At 38.2% G+C, this 26652-nt stretch overlaps 1 protein-coding gene across 1 annotated transcript in view; it reads right to left on the bottom strand.

Moving 5' to 3' along the window:
* The window catches only part of pde11a.S (phosphodiesterase 11A S homeolog), a 207851-nt gene that overhangs the window by 4099 nt on the left and 177100 nt on the right, over positions 1-26652 (bottom strand). The window contains exons 16-19 of the mRNA XM_018238876.2: positions 24160-24237; positions 19529-19592; positions 14821-14895; positions 13468-13551 (exon numbers count right to left, since the gene is read on the bottom strand). Coding sequence (XP_018094365.1) covers positions 13468-13551; positions 14821-14895; positions 19529-19592; positions 24160-24237 — 301 coding nt within the window. The remainder of the gene's footprint in view (positions 1-13467; positions 13552-14820; positions 14896-19528; positions 19593-24159; positions 24238-26652) is intronic.

The raw sequence follows: 26652 nt of genomic DNA, 5'->3' as shown, positions 1-26652 counted from the left end.
TTATCTTGCAATACCAAGGGCACCATCACCATGTACACACTCTGTACCCAACACACTAAAAGCCCAAACACTTTCACACCACCAACAGTTGCATTTTTGATTCTTGAAACAGCTCAATCAAAGGTCACTTTGCTGGACCAGTGGGCTACACATTGCGTGGGTTCAGGAAGACTTCCACACATGATTGTTCGGGTTGCAGGCAGATTCAGGTTAAGCTCTTCCTTCACTCTCCTCGGTTGAGACCTTACTGTGCAGGCTTCTGCCTTCAGTGAGTGCTTTTTATAGACTCGTCATGTGTAGCCCTGCCCCTTCCATGAAATCATAGTGGGGGTGGTTTGGCCGCGGGTCTAGGGTTGTGCGCCAAGTTAGGGTTTTGTGCGGTGGTGAAGGGACAGGTTAGATTTGAGTGTGGGTTGACCCGTACATCACTATTAGGCAACAATAATTTTAGTGACTGAAACTTCCAAATCAATTTTGAAAAAGTGATTACAATATTTTGCAGAAAACCTGGAGCACATAGTAGAAAACAGAATGGAATAGAAATGGCAAGCAATGGCAAGTCACACAAAGGTAGCCAAAATGTATTTATTTTTAAGCTTGAGCAGTTTTAAAATGGGAGGCTACAATGCATTATTTCTGGCTGTCAAAAGTAAATAAGGTCAAGAAAAAGTGACGATTCCACTTCATTATAATAATTAGTCTTCAATTAGGCAACAATAAAGTCTCCAGGAGCTTCACAATTTGGCAGGAAGCCATGGGGAAAACAAGAAGAAATGCTTTTTTGGAACTAATTCAACAAGCATGAGATTTTTTTGAGAAAAGGCTTTGTATATAGTAAATACGCTACTAATTATGTCTTTATGGTAATACATAAACATACATAAACATGTAACCATTTTTTCTTTGTGAAAGGAACTTTGTCCCTTATGCTCAGCACCAGACTTAGAAACTTCCGAAAACCTTTTGTGAGAAGCATCAGAATCTGCTCATCCCTTCAACTGCGAAAAGGTGTTAAACATTAAGCACTGAGCTCTGCACCCATTCTTGCTGTTTTGTTATAAAAACCTGGGGAACTTTCGACGGGGGTCCCTATACCCTACTGCTGGTGGGGGATCCCTATTGAGTCCTGCCAGCGGGTGACTATTATATACTACCATTAAGCTCCCGATTCTTTTGCTGCTTTTTTCCTATCCTTATTGGTGCAGGCAGCAGGTTTGGAGGCTTCTGTCTGGTCTGGAATTACTGTAGGTTTACTCTGTGTCAGTAGGTGCAGTGGTGCTTGATTCAGAACATGAAACAGGAAATGTGAACAGGAGGCGGGGAAATGTGTGGGCCTGCAACTATGGTGTAGTAATTAAATCATCACTTATGTGTATCCAATAAATCATCCAAGCCCTCCCATTCATTCTCCACTGCTGAACTTAATTAGCTTTACAATATTCCCTCTAAACTGTATTTCTATGTTATCTTGAGTCCAATACAACTGCCCACCGTTCATTTTGAAGATTGGTATGCACTGGTAAAATAAAACATTTTTCGAAAGGATCCAATAAAAGCAGAGGGTGTCTGTCCCCTTATACAAGAATTCTGGTAAAAAATTATAGAGACCCTAGTGAATGAACTACGTAAATCATGTGTAGTAGACCCAATAATCTGTTTGCTAGGGGTAATAGACAAGGTACTACCCACCAGTGCGGCTAGAATCCAGCTACATAAATCACCTTTTATGCCAAAAAATTATACATTGGATGGGGGGTACCCTCCCTTCTCTATCCTATTGGAGACAAACCGACCTACGAAAAGGGGGGGGGCATGATAAGTTTAACAAGGTTTGGGGGGACTGGTGTGACCAAGACCTGCTAGACTTGTAACCCATCTCTTAATTCTGATGTAATTTGTTCTATACCATTGATCTCAATTATATATATACAGTATATGCTATCACTTGTATCTCTACCTGTACATACCTACATTGGACACAGCATCTGGTGACTAACTTTCTATTAGACAGCATATTATGTTTTCTTTGTTTTGTGTTGATGTTAAAATCAATAGAAGTTTACTTTAAAAAAAAAAAAGAAGCAGAGGGTTTTTTTTTTAAAAAAAGGAAACTGCAAATATACTGTATATATGAGCAAATGTCAACAAAAATAATTTTTTTTCATCAAAAAGAAATTATTAAAACTTTTTTTTCTGTTTTCTCTGATACAGGGATATGGGGGAATGTAATGACCATTTGCTGCAGTTTGATTACCTCCTCTTCTCCAATGTGTGCCATAATGCTATAAACTACAGCCGAATCCTGTCCCTTTATCTTCCCATATGGATTTTTTACAGTTCGTTCACTAACATAACATTGCCTAATTAATTGTGGAGTAATGACTTGATAAATTGTCATTAGATACCAGCACACAGGAAAACTGATGGTAGCCAATCTAATTAAACTATTGCGGTGCCGGCTGATATACAGATGTGAGACATTGCAGTAAAGCTGTTTGGGCACTTCCCACAACATATGCCATTTCTACACCAGATTTTTGCACTGTTTTCATTGCTATTATGCAAAGAATCGACTGTGACTTTATATGTGGAATGAACAAGCCTTGAAGTGCTTGCTTTATGAATGTCCTGAAAGTACCTTACCCAGGTTAGAGAATCACAATCTCTCATTTGCTGTAGCGCAGCAGTTCAGCTGCAGAGAACTCATTTCAATGACCAGCATAACCTGCATGAACAGAACCAACTCACTGGCCAATGGTCATTGAATTCCGTAGTAATTTAACAGTAGGGGTACATATACATCAGCGATGTCCAGCTTACAGCCTTCTAGCCATTACTGACTTGGAGCTTTTAGCAAACCAATAACGTCTTGAAGCTGACTCCATGGAGTTCCTCTACTTACCTAGGTGTGTATTCTGGAGCAGGACATCCTTTAATGTATAATTATTAACAACATGGCACAAGCTGAATATGTTGTTGTTATTCACCAACTTAAAATAAAAATAATCCTTGAAAATCAGTCTCCATTGTGTTTCAAGATGGACCATTACATGAACTTAGCAAAACATCCCAAAATAACCCATTCTAATCTGACCAGAAATGTCATTTTCTTAATTAAAATGTAAAGGTTACATTCACATTGCCTTTCACTTATTTGCATTTATACCATACGTATACACTGGTGATGCCATATTGCTTGTCCATGCTGAGGCATTGTCCTTATGCAACAATTTTAACAACAATTATGATATACAACCATTAGGTGTGCTTCAGTATCTATGGAGAAAACTCCTGGCAAAAAATAAATAAACGCAACAGCTCCTTAATTAATGAAAATGTATAAAAAAGAAACAAATATTATGTAATATTTAAAGTTGCAACCTTATAGTTCACTGACCATTTAGATAAAAACATAAGATAATTGCTGAAATGTTCCTTGTGCATTTTATTTCAGTTACTTTTTAAATATAATTGTGCAGTAGTCCAACATATACAGTATACTGTATACTGCAAAGTAAATATATAAATTGATTTTATAAATTCAGTAAATTCACTTTTTATTTGCCACCATGTTTGGGTAATGAAACTGGCACGACAGCCCCAGCGGCCCACCCCATCCCGGTGCCAGCACGCTCACAAAAATGAGATTAAAAATGCTAATATACCAAAATCACGTCTGATTTCAGCTCCACAAATTAGAATGACCCCTTTTTTACCTGATATCTAATTAAAAACTCATTTGATTACTACATTTCTGACTCGGCTGCACTTATTAAATTTCTGTAATCAATTTTCTTTTATGAAGCTTCTGGGAAATTATCTCAAAAGCAACACATTTTTCTCTTCCTTGGCAGGTTCTTGAACATTTACTGAATTACGTCTCTAGCACCTGCCTGGGATATCAATTAGGAGTTTACTTCTCAGGCCATTTAAGTTTATTTGGGCCCTATCCAATCAGATTTATGCGGCGCTCACATTTAAAGAACTTTGTTTTACATGTAATATTCTTGCAAAGGGCATTTATCTTTTTAACACTGTACCTTCTGTTGTTAATTGTTTCATCTTAGGGGGCAATAAGTCACAGGCCCCATTAGCAGAATCAGGACTTTGCTTACCAATAAAGGCGACAGATCCAGTATGTATAACATACACTGCATTTGGTTGAAGGCACATCATAGCTTATGCAGTAACTTGCTCCTTGTATTACCAAAATTTAACAAGAATAAAGTCATTAATGGGCCACTAGGGCTTCCTTTTTTGATCTTTAGTTTATCTAAACACAAACCTTAAGATAAATGTATAATAATGTAATAATCTATGTTTTCTTTTGAAGATTTGTCTGACTCTGCAAATTCCAGTCTGATACAAAAGTGCCCCTTGGCCTGGGAAGGCAAATATAACACTCTTTTTCACTTTCCACAACTGCTGACCTAGGTGGTGGAAAGTGGCTTGTTGGCAATGCTGCAGAAGGAACATCCCCCACTGTTTGCTTATAGCCTGTACATACAGAGAGATGCCAACAACCATCCCCTCTTATAATAGACCACATAATATGTCAACTTTAGTACCCCTTGAACTAAACCCATTACCTACCTATGACATCTAAACTGTGTAAAAGATGCAGAGTGGCAGCAGCATTGCTTCTACATTTCTGGGTTGTACACAAATGAATGAGGAAAATAATATGTTGCTAAATAAAGTGCAGTACTGGAATGGCCACAACGGTCAATCAATGAGTTATGGTAAGTACATGTTAGGGGGTTAGTAGTCACACATGAATCTTGGGGCTATGATTATCAAGGTGATTGTGATTTCCAAGCACTTTTCTGCTCTTGGACCTTTTCTACATTGCAAATCCCCCAATTAACTTGCACTGCTTTCTTTTAATGCAATGCTTTGTAATTTTCACAGAGGTTCATATAGTGTTAGCATTCAAAGCATTCAAACAGTGTGCTCTAACACCACATAAAACAGAAGGGTGTAAAACTGCTGAAAGCAACTGAGTGCATTATGATGAACTTACACGTGGCAATAGTGATATGTTCCAAGTTTTAACAGTAATGAGTCCCTATGTCTGTGTAAACCCAAATGTTGCTTCTAATGAAGGTTCCCTTATGCCTCCCTACTATGCTGTGTTAATCCTTGACATGGCTTTAACCAGATGAACTTGTGACAGCAAACTTAATGGCAGCAATGCTTTGATAGTGCCCCAGCCATCCAATCATTGCCCAAACCAACAATGTAACTCAGGAAGCTGCTCTCCTTTAAGCCATATCAGGTATTGACACAAACACCTCTGGGCTTATCTCCTCTAGATTTTACGATCAATAGAAAAGAGTTGGCATCTGCACTGATTTATGTGAATTATGGTTGGTTGCACTGAATATTACAATAATATTTAATAATTAGAATAGTGAAATTGCTTACCTATCAGCACTGTTCCAGCTCTGAAGCAGAAGCACATAGATAGTAGGTTTCAATCTAGCTATTAATTTTAAAAAATTAGATTTCTTATTTTATTAGTGAGATGTGCCTGGTATGTATAATTTTACAGTGTGTGTGGCCTTTACTTGAAAAGATCTACTATGGCAATTAAAAATGATATTGTCTGTCAAGGGTTTGCATATATTTTGTTAATGTCAGTTACAACTGTTGTTTTTTCTTGCAGCTTTAGATATAAAGCAATATATTGAGATTTTCTGGGGGGGGGGTTCACAGTCTTTTGGTAATGACAAAGGAGGATATTATTTGCCCGCAATAAATCCCCTCTACTGTGGGCAATAGTGATGGGCGAATTTGCGCCGTTTCGCTTCGCCGAAAAATTTGCGAATTTCGCGAAACGGCGAAAAATTCGCGAAAAGGCGTCTCGTTTGACGCCGGCGCCCGTTTTTTCGACGCCGGTGTCCGTTTTTGATGCCGGCGACCGTTTTTTCGAAAAAAAAATTTTGGACGCCGGCGAATTTCGCGGGCGTTTCGCGAATTTATTCGCTGGCGGCGAATCGCGCAAATTTGCCGAGAATTCGCGCCTGGCGAATAAATTCACCCATCACTAGTGGCCAACTAATCTCCTGCAAATGCATTCCCACCATCAATATTGTAAACCAAAATTTCCTCATGAGGCAACTTCTGGAGACTTCAAGAAATGAGACAACTCCGACATTTTCCACTGGCTTCTACCGATTTATATTTTGCCAGAAGATTTTGGGGTTTTCGGACAAAAATCAGAACAAATCGTGTTTTTCAGTTTTTTTTTGTATTAATAAATAGGGTGAAAAAATCCGTGCAGAGTTTTTTTCAGAAAATATTGAGATCAATTTGGACTTGATAAATAACCCCCTAAAGCCCATTATACTATATTGGATGCAGAAGCAGAAAAATATAGGACATTATGGCTAACTATCTACACTGCTAATCCACAATTCTAATGTCTGGGCACCCCATGTATATGACATACACTGCCTACGTGCCTAACAAAACAATAAGGCATTGTATTCCAAAGGGACAAATTAAACCACGACTAAATGCATATGACCTATCCTTCTTATTCTATTGCGGGTGTAGATGCAGAGCTACAATGTCAGAGTCAGTTTCCAAGAATTTGCTTATATATTGCTTAGATTTAGATGGGCAAGATACATAGAGGAAAGAAGCGTGCGTAACTGTGTATAACTATGAATGTTACAGATGTTTTTAGCATTTTTTACTCAAGGTGTCTCTTTAAATATAAGATAATGTTCCTGTAAAATTAAACAAAATTTAGCTTTATATTCTCACTCCAGCTTACTTTGGTTATAAAACATTGCAGGGTATAACCCACATATATCTTCAGATACAGTATTTGTATGCATCTGTCATATTGTTGAAAAGGCACTCAATGAATCACAGTGTCTGCCCTAGGAAACATATTTATATATCAAGGGTTGAGCCATATTCCAATATCTGCAGCACTGGCCGGGTTTCAACAAATCTTTCCTAATAAATTAGTTTGCATCACACTCAAGGGGCTTACGGACTCTATCCATATATTATGAAAAAGATTAAGCTCCTACAGTGCATGTCCCAGGAATGGATCTTCAGTGTTTAATTCACAGACCTGCTGTTCTAACAAGTCTTGCCCAGAAATCTATTGGCCTCCTCCTGAACTTTATTCCACAATAAAAGTCGTTTGATTTAAACAGTTGGGCAATGTGCTTTGCATACAAAACGGGAGGCACTATAACTTTTGCCATGAAATGAAGGATGTGAAGAGAATAATTGCAACCTACCAATTGATTATTGGTTGGACATCCATATAATAAGTTAAATTAAAGGTACTTTTGAAATTAACCCTATGGTGGCTAAAATTTCTTTAAACAACTTACTACTTTTGTATATTAATTATTTCTGAAGTTCTTAGCCTCTGCAGCACTGTAGCACAATAATCTAAACCAAGGAGCTGACAATCTGCACCATGGCTGTCTAAGTGGCATCTAACTCCATTCTGTCCAAGTGAAATCTCAATATATGTTGATTAAACCCTACAATATATAATACATATAAAATTATATGTCAATAATACCAAATAAGACAAGCTTGAGCTGTCATCAAGCCTAAACCGTGAAGGGGACATAACCTTGAATAATACTTGTGTAAACAAGTTTAACTATGTAACAGACTCTTATTCACTCTCTAGTCACATCACGTCTAGACTTCTGTAACTCTCTTTTAATTAGCCTTCCCCTCCATATACTGTCACCTCTCCAATCCATAATGAACACTGCTGCGAGGCTCATACACCTCAGCAACCGCTCCTTCTCTGCCTCGCCATTCTGTCAATCCCTGCACTGGCTTCCGCTACCTTTCAGAATCAAATTCAAATTAATGACCCTGACATTCAAAGCACTTCATGACTCTGCCCCACCCTACATCTCTGAACTCATCTCTATATACTCACCCAACCGCTTACTACGCTCCTTTACTGACCTACTACTCAACTCTTCTCTCATTACCTCCTCACATGCTCGCATTCAAGACTTTGCAAGGGCTGCACCCTTCCTCTGGAACTCTCTCCCAAAGTCTTTCCGACTTTCTCCCAACCTTTCTGCTTTCAAAAAAACTCTTAAAATACATTTCTTTCGAGAAGCCTACCCTCACTCTGCTTAACAAACACAACACCACATACAGTACCACATTTCTCACCCACTTAATTCGATTTTGCCCACTCCCACACCTTGTGTATTACTCCCTTCCCTTTAGAGTGTAAGCTCTATCTGCATAGGGCCTTCCTCACCTTTTGTGCTGGTATTGATTGATTGATGTATGTAACTCCATATGTTCTATGTATATAATTTCATGTGATTTAGTTGTATAATCACATTTACTTTACAGTGCTAAGCAATATGTTGGTGCTATATAAATACGTTAATAATAATAATAATAATAAAATAATAGTAATAACTATGAATTAAACAAATGTTGCTTGACTTCTGAAATAATAATAACATATATATACAGGGGTTAGATTATGCTGGGAGAAGGGACAGCAACATTATTCTTAAAGTATCACTGTGCAGATCTTTCCATTTCCAGAACATCGGAGGAAAGTGTGGTTGAGAATGCACTATAGTATTTTAGACCCCATTTAATATAGGATCGTTCTTAAATGTTTGATAAACAGGTGAAGTCAAGGCAACGCTCCAATGAACACTGACCACCTAAATAGTTAGATCAGCCTGTTTTAGGATGGTAGGATTGGTGGACAGGAGTCTCCTGCACCTGGACATAAGCTTAGTTTCTTAAAACAGAGTGTTTTAGGTTTACGTCTTACCTATCTTTACATCTGAGCTGACAAACCCTATTCTTTCCAAAATTTATACAGAAACACAATCAATGTCCTTTTCTTCTGTTAGCAAACCTCTTAAGAAAAGTCTTCCATTGGTATTAATCTCATATCCAAAGCTACATTTTCCCCTGATTTACCTGCCTGTAGCTATGAAGGCTAGAAAGATTCAGATATGTTTAAGTCTCATTTGAAGCTGAAGTGCTTAATCCATCATAGTTTTAGACCCTTTCTGATGCAGCACATTTTGCTATTTGTCTTTCCTGAAAATAGAATGGTGATATAGTCATCCATTCATCATCTTCTATATGTGTCTTACAGTGTACCAGTCTGTTTTCTAAGCTGTCTTTTCAATCTCAACTTGTCTTTATTTTCCCTTTTCTTTGCTTCTTGTGTGCAGTGCAGCGTTCATCCTTTTTTCACTGACGACAAAACATTAGCATCTTAGAATAATGCTTCCCAGCGTTAACTCACATATTATGACAATAATAAATAAAAACTGACCAAATAATATCATTGTGCTATTGGTAGCACTTGGCGTGATCTCCAAATCTTTCGGTTATGTGCACATATTTTATTAGATTTATGTCTACTGTGTTTGACCAAATGTAAAAAGGGCAAGGATAGACTGCTTAACCTCCAACTCCAAAATTCATATTCAAATAGTGCTAGAACCCTGAGAAGATCTCAGCAATGAAGAAAAGACACTGATGTAAGATATATATTGGCACGTTGATGTTGTACTTGTCTAATGGGTCTGTAGGCCCCTCTCTATGATCTAATTGTTGGCCCTAAGGCCACTGATTGGGTCAGACCAATTTGGCCAAGAGTGTGGGTTGCCAAATCAGGCCCAGATCCATTTGTTTGGCAGCCTCAATAAACAAGCATATCTTTTAGTGTATGGCCAATTTAGGCTGTGGGCAGCTAGTAGGATCGTCAGAGATTACATCAACTATAGTAAAAAGATGAACACACATAAGCCTTGGAGAAATCAGTAGGTATCAGTTTGTTGAGACCATAATGTTTATTAGTCATAACTGTGACAATGCCTGCAATGTGAACAGAGCATTTCTGTGGTTTCTGGCACTGAACTCTGGTCTAAATAAGATAGAATGTTGAAAAGAAGTCTAAGCTCATAAAGATCAAAACATTATACTATACCATTGTTGATCATTAGAAATGTAAAAAAGGGAAGACCCTCAATGAAGCTAATGGCAATGTTCTATCATTGATATGATCTGTTTAGCTTCAGATATTCACTGACAGTTGAAAACAAACCCATCAAAGCCATCAACACCAAACAAAACCTTTCCTGACCCTAAAATGACTCTCAGGCAGTTCCTTGTATTATTTGCTAGACTAATGTTTAATAACCAAATTAGCTCTTTATCTACATAAACCCTTGCTTCCTTTATCTTACTTGTAATACTTCAAGACTGCCATATCAGAACAGTTTGTTTTTGTCCCACACATTACACCCTCATTCTCATTCTAACTCTGCCAAGTGAACTAGTTTCCCAAAGAAAGTCAGCTAACGTTATTATTGGCTGATGTATGAGAACACATATCAAAACAACAATTTCATGCTTGTTTAGTTACAAAAGAAGCATCATTTCTAGATAATTACTGTATTAGCTGGTGGCATTCTCACCATATAGTGCAATTAATCACTGAAATCTGATTTTCGTTCTGGTTAAGAACAGAGGCTGACTGTTGTTTCATTACAACATTGGCATTAGGCTGATTTCTCTATCATGCTTCAGCTTTTTAACTTTTTATGGGAGTGCTATGACAAAAACAAGAGACACAAAGTGTTTAATTATGCCTGTAAATATCATATGGCACTGAAGAACATACTGTGCTGTTGTAAAAACAAAATATTACATTTTTTAATGTTACATCTTGTTCTACATGTTCATGGGAACATTATGTAGTGTCACGTGATCTGTGCCTGATCACTGATGATTAGAAACAGAAGAATGGCGATGTGTTCAACTTAACCCCCCCCCCCAAATGAGATTGTCTAAAGTTGGTCAAGCAGAGTACTAGGCTTTTATTTTATTGTGCAGTGCTGTTTTATAAAATCCATCTCTATGGTTGCTGGACTACAGTTTCCATCATGTATTATTCCTGCATAATATACTGGAGAATTCTTGCAGTCCAACAAGATTTAGGAGGAGCAACTAGACTGCAGAAAGTATAGGAGTCATTTACAATGTAAGAACTGTTAGAGCACTGAGGGGCACAAGGGTGTACTCCTTACTATTAATGCAAAGAGTACTGGGCTCTATACCTTGTACCATAGGGCAGGTGATAAGTTCAGAGTGGGCGAAAATTGTTGGAATGCTTGCTCTGTGGACTTAGCTCCAGGAATAATAATTGACAGCTAAGAGACAGGTATATAATACTTACTTTGAACCAATTCTTTTGACATAAAGTGAGTTCTAATTTGGGGGTAGACTTATATGACATTTTTATTTTCATCTGAGTCTACCAATAACTGTATTCATGAGGGGTCTGCACACTTAAATCTTATAAAGTAATGTGCTAAATAGCCAGGAGGAGAATACTGTATGTCTTCCTGGCAACGTCTATCGTCTAGCATTTCTGTGTTTTATCACTCAGTCCTGCATCCTTTGCCATCACCAGAGACCTGCTGTGACCACCCCCTGTAACAACCATTGCATTACCATCATCAGCTGCCACGTGAAACCAGACTAAGATCTGTTAAAATAACTGTAGTAAGAGAAAAGGCTATTTATATATTTATATGTCAAAAGTTACTTTTTGAGCATTTGTATATGAATTCAGTATTTGTTGACTCACATTTCAAATGACTTTGAGTGTCACTGTCTTATTTTGTACCATGAGCAGAATCTACAGACTGCATGTACCCAGGTATAAGTCAATCACTATTAAATTATTTATGGGGCATAATAGCTGGATAATCAGCCTAATGCCTTTGAATGCCACACATACCTGTTTAGCACATGGACAAAATATATATTTTCTAAATCCCAAAGTCAAATAAAAGTAACAAAATAACAAAAACCAGGCTGAGGAACTAATAACTTAACATTTATATGTTTTGCATAAAGTTTTTCTCATATTCGAGCCACCGGCACTTTAGCTCTTATTTGCCCTTTTGTGAGAGTAAGAGGCAGATGAGTGAATAGTTGGATTAGATGTGAGCTGGGCGATAATCATCTTTTTTATGTTGGAGGTAGGCTTCATCTTGTGACATCTCAGGCTTTTAACTTCCCCAAAGGCATTTAAGGCACTCTTTTCAAGTTTGACTGCTGTGTTGTTTCCTCTTTATCTGAACATCAAACTAATAGCTGCACAGCATGGTATAGAGGCTGCAGCAAGACGGAATGACAGACATCAGTGCATTCCCTTAGGAAATCCTGCTAGGGGTCAGCTGTGCTGTACAACTGAAACTAGATCGAATCCAGAGTGTAGGCATTTAAGGCTCCCCACATGCCATGCTCATTTCCATGTCCGTGATAATTAAAAGAAATCTCTTGTAAAACTAGCCTTGCAATGTACAGAAAGTGAGATGAAACCAGAATATTGGTTTACAAATAAAATTTAATAGGAAGGAATGTAATACGGCCCAAATACCATGGGCGCCTTTGATTACTGTGAATATTAGAGCTCAGCACAGACAAATAATATTGTATTTCAGGTGTTTTGATACTTGATTTAAATATATAAAAAATAAATGCTATAATGATATACTGGGCATATTTTTAAAGGATAAGCTGTCAATACTTTCCACTGACTTAAGCTGCTTGTGCTTCTTAGATTGCGTTACTCTTACTGGAAATAGAAGGGCAATTTCATAAAAATAATGCTCTTATGCAGTCATGTGTTGCCCATATATGCATTGGAGGATGTAGCAAGCAAAAAGGCAGAGAGATCTAAAACATGCCATAAGTAAGGGAGATGTGTGGGGGCATTAGCTTCTGTTAGTTCCTTTATGAATGATAAAATTTGCAATACTTCTTTCAATATTTATAAGGAAGAATAGACCAGTAAAAGCTAACATTTGCACAAAACAGATGTAGGGCTGGGCATGTTTGAAGTAAGAGCAGTATAGTACACTGAGGAGCAGATGATTAGCACCTTGGAGTCAAGGATGTATAGGTCAAAAATCTTAAAAATGACATTGTGTAGCAGGTGCGTAGCATCATGTAAGATGTGCGGCAAGAAGAAAGTATCGGTTCCCTGGTTCTTCTGGCTCCCTATAGTCAGGGAACCAGAAGAGAGGCAGCATGTGAATCACAATTCAAACCAATAGAATATAACAATAAACATAATTTAGACAGGTACAGATATTTGATTGCCAGTAAGAAGTATGCAATAGTTCATGGAATACAACCGTTATCTCCCCTAATCGATAAGAAGTTTTTTTTTTTTTAAAAAAAGAGGACTTTTTCCTTAGGACGGAAGAAGTCATTGAGCACCACAATTCCATTAATACCCCAGGCTTTGATGTATCATAACCTTCTTGGAAAGTCCTCTTTACTATTTTCCCACTATAATTTTTGGACTATTTTAAGCGTTTACACTGTACATTTGTCGGCCTTTAGTTAGGAAATACATGTTATTGGTCACAAATTGAATACCGGTAATTTATCACTTACCTCATAGAGAGGAAAACAAATGTTATCAATCCATTCAAGCTGTAATCGAGGAAGCTCATCTTTCCTATTACGGTCAAAAATGGCCTGAAAACAGAAAAGAAATTACACGGTAAGTTGTGCAGGACCTTATTATTCAGCAGCAATAATTCAAAACCTATTAATGTTGCAGTTGTCCAGCAGGCAACTCACATCAATTTTTAGTTTACATCACAGATTTTCAGTGTCCTCAGGCTTCACCATGAGTCTATATATTTATGGATATCCCACTGCAGCACAAGGGGATCTCAAAGCACAATTGTACCATCCTCAGTGCCGCTGGGTTCCTGTCCAGAAAACTCACTCCTTATTATGCTTGAGGACAGGACATTTTATTTGCCTTCTCATTTTATCAAGGCAAGAAGACAGGTATGAGAACCGATGTCCTTCAGACTAGACTGACAAGATCCCATAAATCTGAGGCTTTGGTAGAGGCAAAGATTCCCTTTTAAAGTCTGCAGGGTTAATTTACAATGGACAGGGGTAGAAGTACTGGACTGCTAAGGTGCATTAAGATGTGCCCTATATAGCTCATACACTTATCATTTGTACAATTGCATAGTAGTGCTACTGCACTCTACACCTTGTGCTGGATTATAAATTAGCCATAGAGAGCAAAACTGATGCAAGAGGTCCCTGTGCTCAACTCCTGCCTTGGGACTCCCGCTTTATCCATGGCATCACACACAGATTAGGGGTGTGCCAGTCAATATCCACATCCAATTCATGTCAGGACAGGCATTCCTCCATACATACTCTTTATGCTCTATTTTGGGAGTGCAAATTGCTGTATCTAAGGGTGAAAAAACAAAAACCAAGGCATTTGCACATGCCACCTTTCGTAAATGCTTATTTTCAGCAATGAGTATGGAATACTGAATTACATAACTTGTTCAGTATTTTGTGCCAATATTCATCATCCAGTGAATTTCCCCACCACAAGCCAACTCTACATCCTAAACTACGGACATTCACAGATCTGATCGAATTCACAAAACAAATGCAATAAAAATTCACGCAGCCAGTTTGAGTTTGTTTGTTTTATCTTTTATTCTTATTGCAGTTGATGGGTCAGATTTAAACCTTCTTTATTTGCACTGGTTTACATCTCTAGCACATTGCATTCTGATGAGCCCACCCAATATATTAAATACTCCTGCAGTCAGTTTATTTATGTGTATTTTTATCATTACTTGGAAAACATTTATACCAAACATAAAGAATATAGTAAAAAGTATGGTTGTAGGGTTATTGGCTGATGTCATACTGCTATGAAGTAGAAAATGGAAATGACCATCTCATATATATGTAACTTACTGAAGGTGTCAGTTTGAGTTCTAATCGTTCACGGTCTCCTTGTTCAAAGAACTCACTGGTTACCAACTCAGCCACCTAAAACACAAAATGGCACTTTGAGATATAGTTTGATTCTGTTGTTTATATAACCTCCATGGTATCCTCATCTGTCAAATAACATGACTTTCCCATCACTGTATCCACTCTCTAAAGTTTCCCCACAAAATGTAAATGTGTGTGAAAGTCGTTTTCCTGCCTGCTAATCAGTATTCATTCTGCTTGTTCATATTACCCTCAGGATGCCATGGCCAAGGAAGACATTTGACTGAATGAGTGGAAAGCCTTCAAATTTAAAAACTATGTGGGAACATATTCATCAATGTCAGCGTGTGACAGTAGCGGAGGCATCTTCATAATGTAAGAATACAAGCTCCCTGAAAGATAGGATACGTTATAAAGGAAAGATTAGAGCATCCAATTTTTAGTTTGCTCTTAACTATTGTTTTTTTTGATCAATATATATATAGTCCGTTTGTGGAGCGCACACCATAAGATGAATGTCAGCCTGGGTGCCAGCCTAAATATAAGCGATAAAGTCCATCCAAAAGTGACGGCACTCACAGGAAAAGAGATTACAACAATTCAATAAGGTGAAACCAAAAAGGTTTATTGTGATCCAACGTTTCGGTTCCTTCTTGGAACCTTCGTCAGGGAAAGAAAACTGTTTTCTTTCCCTGACGAAGGTTCCAAGAAGGAACCGAAACGTTGGATCACAATAAACCTTTTTGATTTCACCTTATTGAATTGTTGTAATCTCTTTTCCTGTGAGTGCCGTCACTTTTGGATGGACTATATATATATATATATATATATATATATATATATATATATATATATATATATATATATATATATATATATATATATATATGTGTGTGTGTGTACAAACCGCACTCACAGGACTTTCACTTTGCACAATTTTTGTGGTTTTATTGCAATTTTATCCCTGCATTATTATTCCTTATGTATCTTTACTATAGTTTTGCTGTTTGGTACTTTGTTATAGAAAGATATATTTTACTTAGTTTGATCCGCCAGAATATATGCTTTCCAAAAATATATGGTTTTCGGGGGGTCTTTTTACAGTTTGGGGGTCTTACGGCACATAACACACAGTTGAGGTTCTCTTTTCAGCAGCTTAGTTGGCTAGCGTAAAAATTCATATGCAAGTTTTTCATTTGTGGCCCGTACACACCACATACTTTGGTAAATCTATGCATATTGGGCATCAAACTATTCTGTAGACCTCAGATGTCCATATTTAGGGTGATTTTTCTTTGTACGTAAAACATTGTGTGCGATAAATGCAGCAAACTGCAACATTTTTAGGCGATTTTCAGAAATGTAAAAATCTCTACGTTTAGAAAAGTTTTGCAGTTTGCTAGTTTGGTGTAGAAAGACGTCTTTATCTTTGTTGGATTCGTCAGAATGTGTACTTTCCAAAAATATATGGTTTTGGGGGGTCTTTGCTGTTAGGAGGGTCTTGAGGCACATAATATGTGGGTCTATGTTCACAGAAGGAGAATCGGCAGCGGAGAAAACTCATATGCACTATTTTTATTTGGGGTCCGCACATGCCAGCTGCCTTGGTATATCTATGCATATTGGGCATCAAACTGTTCAGTAGACCCTTAGCATCAGTATTTATGGTGTTTTACAATTGTATGTAAGAAATTGGGTGAGATAAATACCGCCAATTGCAATATTTTTAGGCAATTGTCAGAAACATAAAAAACTTTGCTTTTATCGCCAAATTTAGGAAAAGCTTGCGACTTGGTACTTTGGAGTACAAAGACATGCATACCCAATTTGGATTTGCGGGAATGTGTAATTTCCAAAAATATATGGTTTATTCTACCTTTGCTCCCCCCCCTCAAAACGATGTAAATGTGTTGATTTTGCAGTACCTGAAATGACAGACCATATGGGGGTCTTCCTTTTGGGGCCCCTATATGCCACGTTCTTGGGTACACCTATACACATTGGACATCAAACTGTTCAGAAGACCCTAGGCTTTCATATTTGGGGTGATTTCTCTTGATACCTAAAAGTACGTTGGAAATACGATGCTGCAGGGTGGAAAATTTTAGGTGATTTTTGGAAATGTCACCTAAATTGGCAAATTTAGGAATGGTTTGCTGCTTGGTACTTTGGAGTACAAAGACATGCATACCCAATTTGGATTCGCGGGAATGTGTACTTTCCGAAAATATATGTTTTTTTGGGGTGAACTTACTTTTTTCTACCTTTGCCCCCCCCCCCCAAAACTGTGTAAATGTGTTGATTTTGCAGTAGCTGAAATGACAGGGTATACCCATGCATACCCAATCTCGATTCGAGGGAATGTGTACTTTCCAAAAATATATGGTTTTCTGGGGTGAACATAATTTTTCTACCTTTGCCCCCCCCCCAAAACAATGTAAATGTGTTGATTTTGCAGCACATTAAATGACAGACCATATGGGGTCTTCATTTTGGGGCCCCTATATGTCACATGCTTGGGTACACCTATACATATTAGGCATCAAACTGTTCAGGGGACCCCAGGCTTTCATTTTTGGGGTCATTTATATCGAAACATAATAGTATGTTGGAAATACGATGCTGCAGGTTGGAAGTTTTGAGGTGATTTTAGAAAATGTCACCAAAATTGCCAAATTTAGGAAGGGTTTGCGGCTTGGTGCTTTGGAGTAGAAAGACATGCATACCCAAATTGGATTCGGGGGAATCTGTTCTTTATGAAAATATATGGTTTTCTGGGGTGAACGTACTTTTTTCTAACTTTGCTTCCCCCAAACTATGTAAATGTGTTGATTTTGCAGTATCTGGAATTACAGAACTGATAGTTCAAATGGAGTGTCTACATTTTAGGGCCCCTATATACCACATGCCTAGGTAAACCTATACATATTAGGCATCAAATTGTTCATTGGACCCAAGGCTTTCATATTGGTGGTGTTTTACATTGATACCTAATGATGTATTATAGGGCCACGAGGTCCCATCTCTAATTCAGAGCCTCAAAAGCAGCAATGCAACAAATGACAAGCTATATGTATAATTTAGAAATGAGACACAATAATGCGAGGATGAAATTATCTATGCAAAAACATGGTTTTATTTGAAGTATGAGTAAAAGCAGCTCAATGGCATTGCTCATCAGGTGAATCTTTTGTAACTGCCCTTTATTAATTGATTGCTGGGATATAATTGGACAGGCATAGTATTACAGTGAAATGAGGATTTTACTCTTCTTTTTACTTGATTATACACTTTAATAGCAATTACATCCAACTAGAAGCAAACAAATTTATTGCCCATTTGATATAACATCACTGAATGTTTTGCATCAGTGCATTTCCTGTGTAAACTCTCTTTTTTCTTCTGGTTCATAACAAAGAGCATAAAATTACAATCTGATGGAATATGACCTTCCGTATACCAGGAAGGTACTGGAATTCTCACAGCCTGTTTATTACTATAATTTCCACCCACAACCAGAATATACTTGCACCCAGTGAATGTGGGATTAAACTTGTTAATCACCTTTGGAATTATAAAGCTAATGTCTGTTTCCCAGTGAAATCACAGTGTAAATAGAAGGTTGAAGATGCAGAACCTTAAGGTCAATGTCAAATGCAAGGCTTTTCAATTGTCTGAAAAGTTCCTGTGACGGCCTCCCATTGCATGGATGGGAAACATGCCGAAGCAAAGGTTTGGGTGCTTTTTTTTGGACCAAAACATTCAGTTGAGAGATTTGCTGAAAAGTTCTCACAACTGCACATCTTTTGGGGCTTATTTAGCTTTCCCTGGATCGCAAGGGTGAGAGATTCATCAGGATCAGAGCCCCATTGCCTCCTTTACCCTCTGCCAATTATTAAACTGCACATCTTAATGACATGCAAGTTAGGAGGTGGGTAGGGTGACACCTATGGGCCTCTCCCATTCATAACTACATTACTGACTCTGGTAAAAATCCTAAAGCAGAGTAAATTAAGGTCCAACCAGTGCTGTGTGCATGTCCTGTGCACACATATGCATATGCATGGTGCCGGCATGCTGGGAGACAGTAATATCCAATAACAATGAAGGGGACAAGGGCTCAGAGAAGGGGTAGGCAAAGGAAGAGGTACGTGCCAGGTGCCCCCCCCTCCATTGCACCCTAGAGGCACGTGCCTCTTCTGCCTACCCCTAGTTCTGGCCCTGGGTCTAACACCCTTCTTTCCAGGAGCAAAACAAACTGCTCCTTATTTGGGGGCCAGGTAAACAAATAGGGTGCTTTTGGCCTGTTCATTGCCCCATAGCATCATATTTGTATATGACTCATTTACATGAAAGCAAATTTTAAAAGAAAGAAGAAATGTTCTATTGAAAAGAAAATAAATCACAGGCACTTTTCCGGTTTCTTAAAGCTATGGGTTTGTGAAAACAGTAATGCTCAGATAGGCGTATTCACTCATATATCAAATCCAACATTAAATGGCTTCTCCCCAGACAGTCGCAACTGCTTGGGAATTCCAGGTCCAGGAGCTTTGGCAATATTTCATTAACATTTCCAGCATCAAAAAAGGTCACATCTCCTGCTTGGGTTTTTGTAAGTCATGGTAGCCATTGTAATATTGTTCTATCAGCATGATCTTTCCCTGCCCTGCTATAAATCAACACTTGCCTGTCTGGAAATCTCCCATGGCTTGGTTGCAGCTCCAAGGTCACATGCTGTCATTAACATGGATCTAAAAGAAAAAGAATGATCAAAGCAGGGATACCATTATTACCCCAGTACCCATACACTCACATTTAGTCATCTATACACAACTGTACAGGTGAACCCTAGCATTATTATTGTCTGTGCGGGACAAAAAAGCACCATATTTAATTTAAATTAAAGGAATGCTGTTTATAAATTCAAAAACATTTGTGAATAGCTACAGTGCTTGAGTGGATAATATCAGCCAGCAAATTTATATATTTAAATTAATATCTTCATTTTTTTATTCACTTTTATTAGAGCAGGGCAGTTCTCTGTTGCCAAATATATAAAGTTTTAATAGAGTTACTCTCCTATAGCTAATTAATACTGATAAGGGCTCAAAATCCTGCAAAAGTTAACACTGGCCTTCAGATAGGAATTCTGACCACTGTGGGCTGAAAGCTTTGTTATATAAATTGCTAGAATATAAGCCATAAAGCATGATAGTACTACTGCTATGCTAACATAGAAAATATGCAAGTAGTATTACACTTACAAGAAGAAAATAAACTAATATGAATTTCATTACACATTTACACATTTACACATTTAAAAAACAAGTGCAAAATTTCATGCAGTCTGTCATGATTTTTACTCAAAAAGCAGTGCTTTCCCCCCAGAATTCCAGCGCGCAAATCCCTGATTTTACCATCTTATTGTAAATTATATTACATTATATTATAAATATTTAGCTACAACCTGGGAATTGCTTCTATTCCTGTTCCTTAATCCCACTGCCACCCTGGAAAGTCACACATGTATATATTGACAGCGGTGAGCATTAATGTAGTCTGTGATTGGCCAATGTATATTTTCTTGGCTGAAAAGATTACCTTAGCATGATCAAATACCATCCACATTGCACTTTTATAAAGGAAGGGTCATTTACAGATTACTGGGGCTCAAGTGCTAAATTGCTAGGAAGCTTGTGCCCCTTAGAGGAAATTCCATGTGCTTGCTGAATAATCTCTATCACATAAGGCTATGCACCTTGGGCTGTAAGGCCACATCTCCTGCTGGCTTCTTATCAAGAGGACAGCTACTGACAGTTAGAAGGAAGGTTGTGGTCAGACAATCTAAGACTAATATACCAAGGGGTCTATTTATCATGCTATGTAAAAAGTGGAGTGAAGCATTTCTGGTGATGTTGCCAGAGCAACAAATCAGGAATCAGATTTCAACAGTTAGAAAACAAAAGCAAAGATCTGATTGGATACTATGAGCAACATCACCAGTGATGTCTCACTCTACTTTATACACAGCATGATAAATAGACCCCTATGTGTAATATAGGGACGGAAATAACATAAAACTCAATAGTAAAGTAAAGTTCTGCATTTCAAGCCCTATCTATATATTTGATTTATGGAGTATGTATGTTTTTTACTTTAGGAAAATACTGGTACTGTCATACTGGTGTTTCTGGCAACCATTACTTGGCTTTATGCAAGTTGATATTAGCTGCCCACTTATTCACTATAGACTGGATCTTTTGGTTAAAGGGGTTGTTCACCTTCAAACACTTTTTCAGTTCAGTTGGTTTCAGATAGGTCACCAGAAATAAAGACTTTCTTCAATTACTTTTATTCTCTATTTGAGAATTTTCTAATATTGAATTGTAAAGTTTCATATTTTGCCTTCTAAAGCAGCTCTGGGAAGGAGGGGGAGGGGGTAGCAGGCACTTTCTTTTTCTTTATAAATGTATACATTTAATTGATACATTTATTTGATAGAGAATCCCTGCGTTTCATTAAAGGCAATTGCTAATATTCCATAGATACTGCTGAGAACTGTAGCAAATTGTAACAATTCAGAATGCTCCTGGATCACTGAGCTGCTAGACTTGAGACACAACATTTTAAACATTTTAAACTTAAATTTTTGAAAAATGGTAAAAAATAAAAGATGGAAAGTCTTTGTTTATGGTGAACAATCTGAAAACAACTCAACTGAAAAAAGTTGAACATCCCCTTTAAGGGCTAGTCCACACAGGGAGATAGCGACGCGTTTGCGGTCGCGGCGACAAAGCGCCGCGACAGTCGCCGCGACCGGCGCAGGTGACAGTTTTGTATGGGCGCCTATGTAAAAACGCCTGTGCTAACCACACGAGGCGATGCGCTTTTCAACAGTCGCCTGAAAAAGCCTGGCGAGGCATTTTCAGGCGACTGTTGAAAAGCGCATCGCCTCGTGTGGTTAGCACAGGCGTTTTTACATAGGCGCCCATACAAAACTGTCGCCTGCGCCGGTCGCGGCGACTGTCGCGGCGCTTTGACGCCGCGACCGCAAACGCGTCGCTATCTCCCCGTGTGGAATAGCCCTAAAGGAAAACTATACCCCCCCCCAAACAATGTAGGTCTCTATAAAGATATTGCATAAAACAGCTCATATGTAAAACCCTGCTTCATGTAAATAAACCCTTTTCATAATAATATACTTTTCTAGTAGTATGTGCCATTGGGTAATCATAAATAGAAAATTGCCATTTTAAAAAATAAGGGCCGCCCCCTGGGATCGTATGATTCACTGTGCACACAAACATACCAAACAAACCATACTTCTTAGGTCACATGAGCCAATTAACAGAGTTCTGTCTTTTGCTTTAACAATTCAAGCAAGATTTACTTAAATATATATTCCAGTTTGGTAAGATTCTTTAATATGCCACTTAATATGATGTAAACTTAAGTGTTCATTTTGGGGGTATAGTTTTCCTTTAATGGCACATGTACGGCTCAGAAAATGGCAGCCTACCTAATCAGTATCTTATCAGTGATTGACCAGATATCTAAAGGTGGCCATACACGGATAGATCCGCTCGTTTGGCGATGTCGCCAAACGTGCGGATCTCCCTCCGATATGCCCACCTTGAGGTGGGCAATATCGGGCTGATCCGATCGTGGGCCCTAGGGCCCAACGATCGGATCCTAGCGTTCACCAAACGGGCGGTCGGATCGCGGGACCGCATCAACGAACAGATGCGGCCGCGATCCGACGGGATTTTTAATCCCATCCGATCGAGATCTGGCCGACTTTCGGCCAGATCTCGATCGGGGAAGCCCGTCGGGGGCCCCCATACACGGGCCAATAAGCTGCCGACACGGTCTGTCGGCAGCTTTTATCGGCCCGTGTATGGCCACCTTAACTGGTAGATGTGGTCCTCCCCAGGGGTCTGCATAAGCCCTATTTACTTCCTTATTACTTTCTTTTGGCCAAATAATCAGGTCACTTAATCAAGGATCTTCTAGTTTGGTAACTTTGTCAAATGAGTGCATCTTTATATATATATATATATATATATATATATATATATATATATATATATATATATATATATATATATATATATATATATATATATATAAAGTTCCTGTGGGGCCGCACTCCGCCAAACCGTTTCAAAGTCGGGTGCAAGGTAAAAAAGATTACATAGTACAAAAAAGACCAGCAACACCGATATATTTTGTGCAAAAATTCAAGTGTATTGAAGATGCATGTACAGCCAACGTGACGTTTCGGTCCTCTCAGGGACCTTTCTCAATATATGGTAAGCTTTGGTTAAAGGAGAAACAAACCCCTTATTAAGAAAACCCCTTCCCCCGACCCCACGAAGAACCCCTCCCTCCTCTCCCCAGCCTACCTGCTACCCCAGACAAATGGCCCTAACTTTTTACTTACCCCTCGGTGCTGATTCAGGGATCGGAGTTCACGGCAGCCATCTTCCAGGTCTTCAGTAATCTGGAATGAGACCGGCGGAGCGGCACATTCATAGTTGGAGAAATTTCCCGGTTTGTGCGCATGTGCCAAAATGGACAGAAATTGCCGAAGCGACAGAAGACATGGAAGTTGGCTGCAGTGACCTCCGATCCCTGAATCTGCACCAAGGGGTAAGTAAAAAGTGGGCCATTTGCCTGGGGTAACACTTAGGCTGGGGGGAAGGAGGGAGGGGGGTCTATGTAGAGTAGGGGTTTTTTAACATTAGGGTTGAATTCTCCTTCAAGACATAAAATACAGCCTGAGCCAATAAAACAGAGACACAAAGAATAACGGATGAACTTAGGATCAATACAAAGGTAAACAAATGTTCCTGTTTTACAGGGACCTTTATCTCAAATTCTTAACTTGGTCTGCTTAACTGAACCACAGATGCAGAAGGATTACATGAAGTGTCCAGTAGATAGAATGGCATTTAGAACACAGGAAAACAGTAACCAAGGCCACTCAGGTGCACAGCACTTGGTTAACTCCCATTATGTCAAATGTATTATCAACTTTCTACTATTTCATAAGGTTTCATGATCAGTGAACAGGCTGTGCTTCCAGACAGAAACACATTTACTAATGTTTGCTTCAGATCTGACACTTTTAACTTTTATTGATGTTTATTCCAAAGCCTGAAGCAGCGACGACCTTGATGCACTGCGATGACTGCGATCTTTACTAGACATTATGAAATGACATGGCACCGTACCAATACTAATGCACTGCCCATCTGCTGCTTCACAATATACAATGAAAAGAAAGAGCCAGATATAGGCATTAGTTTTCCTTACCGGAATATAACCCTGTGATTTTTAACATTCCAGTTGTAGTCTCCTTTATTGACCAGTTCAAAAAACTCATTTCTTCTTCTGAAAAACAGAAAGCATGTGCAGGTTAATGGGATCAGAGATGTAAAAATAGAATTTTTTATAGGATGTGATGTTAAGAGATTTGCTTGCCACTTGCACCTGACAATGTTATCATGACAATTTATCAAGACGGATCTGGCTCCTGCCTTGATATAACAGTAGCAGTCTCTCTCTGGAGATAGCGTGACATGAATTTTTGTAAAGGCTAAATATAACAACAAAGAGCTTAACTCTTTCTCTGCCGGCAAAGTATAATATATATCATATATACAAGTGCACTGATCAATCCTTTCATCAGCACATAGGATAACAGTAACACTAATATGGAGTAATGAGCCATAATAGTGGGGTCATCATTTTTTAAGTCGTGTTTTTACGCTACAAGTTTCAGAAGTGCAAGGATCATCATTGAACAGTGTAGGTAATGGTTGGAAAGGAGATTCCACCATCAGTAAGGTTTCTTTATTGCAACAGTAATGGTAATGATTGATTCTGTGGTGGGCTAGAAAACAGGTTGGATTTGTTTTTAGAGGAAAAGACCATAAATAATTGTGATGTATTAGTCAGTAGTAATCGTTATGGGAGCAATTTGATTGCCATTTTGGCTCCAGGGCAGATTTGTTTCTCCCCTGTGAGGATGAATTGGCAGCTAGCCTGCTGGAAGTTTCCTGTTCCTTCTTCTGGATAAATTAGTAGCATATTTTGGAATGGTTTAACCTGATGGATATATGTCTTTTTTCAGAACCATATTTGATGCCTCCCAATCAGTCAAACTATTGAGATGCTGCCTGGGGGGATGAGGAACTGAGGCATTGCCATGGGAGGCTAAGCCTAAAGGCTTATGAAGATAAGATTTGGGGAGAATGTCTATTTGCTCTCATGGATACACCTAAAATTCCAGCTAGATGGTCAATAATGGTACGATTTGGGATTAGCATATGCAGTACATATTGGATTGGATTGTCTAGTTTCAGTTAACATAAATCATGAAACTTTGCTGTGACATCACAAATCTCTTTGACCCCTTAGGGACTTGTAGGGAGAACTTTATGATCACTCTATTTCCATATCACTGAGACATATATATGCATTGTAACACCCATTTTTGTTTTAAATTATTGTAAAGTGTACTGAAATTTACTGGTGCTTTATACATACAAGGATATTGATGATGATGATGATGATGATGTCTATAAAGGTTTTCATTTATGCAGGTCATTATATACAGTATTTAGTGGAGATAAATCTACAGCAACTGGACTGTGAGTATTCTTGAGACGTGTCACAACATGGCTTCTTCAGTTCAACCAATCATCAGTTTATGATGATGATGATGATGAAACATGATGAGCATGATGATGATGAAACTTGTAAAACACTTGGGCCAATGTTATCAGAACATTAGTAATAGTATGTTTTTAGACTGTGGAGTAGTTACAAGAGTAATTACAAGAAATTTTTCTAGAACGCAATATATAAACTGTAAAACCAATGAAGAAAATGGAAATACATAAGTGATTGGGCTTGATTTAGGGCCAGGCAAAATTAAATCTACCTGGGCGCCGAACCTGAAAGGGAACCCTCTGTCATAAAAGTTTAAGCACACATTATATATTATTAAATTGGCTTAATTGTTTCATATGTTAAGTATATGTTCATCCTACAGCCTCTTACTGTTCTTCAGCACAACTCACACTATACCACCAGGAGCCGAAATTGTATTTCTCTTGTTTCACCGTGTCCTTTATTCATAACCAGGAAACCTTTTTTTTTCATCTATGCCCATGAGTAGTTAAGTAGTTAGAATGCTTAGATACAGAATCACTGGTATTAATAGTCCTTCTATGCAGGTGAGGCACAGTGTGGCTAAGAGGCACATTTATTAAAGGTTGAATTTCGAATTCATGTGAGTTTTTTTTAAACTCTATTAAATTCAAATATACTCAAAATTCAACTGGGGGTTATTTATAAAAAAAATAGAATATAGAAAACTCTGACAAATTTTACCAACTCGGAAACTCGAATCGAATTCGACTAAACTCAGGAATGTCAAGAAGACTACCAACATATCCAAACCTTTCCCATTGACTTATACATGAACTCGGCAGGTTTTAGGTGGCGAATAGTCAAATTTGAGTTCTATAAGGGCCAGAGTATGATAAATCTCGACATTCAAATTCGAATTAAAACTCTAATTGAGTTTGGATAATTCACAATTCGAATTTGAGAGTTTTAAATCTGCCCCTAAATGTTAAAAGGTAGCAAGTTGGCTGGTAAGTGACTAGTTTGTAAGGTTTATTTAAAACTTCTGCTAACTATAAATATGGACCCTATGAGTTTATTTTATGTAACAAGATTTCCCGTTTAAATCCTATCCTGTATGTCTGAAAATACAAACCTGATTATTACAAAGTA

This window comes from Xenopus laevis, chromosome 9_10S, assembly GCF_017654675.1.
Source record: "Xenopus laevis strain J_2021 chromosome 9_10S, Xenopus_laevis_v10.1, whole genome shotgun sequence".
In the NCBI taxonomy this organism is placed as follows: Eukaryota; Metazoa; Chordata; class Amphibia; order Anura; family Pipidae; genus Xenopus; species Xenopus laevis.
This window is presented reverse-complemented; position numbering and strand designations above follow the sequence as displayed.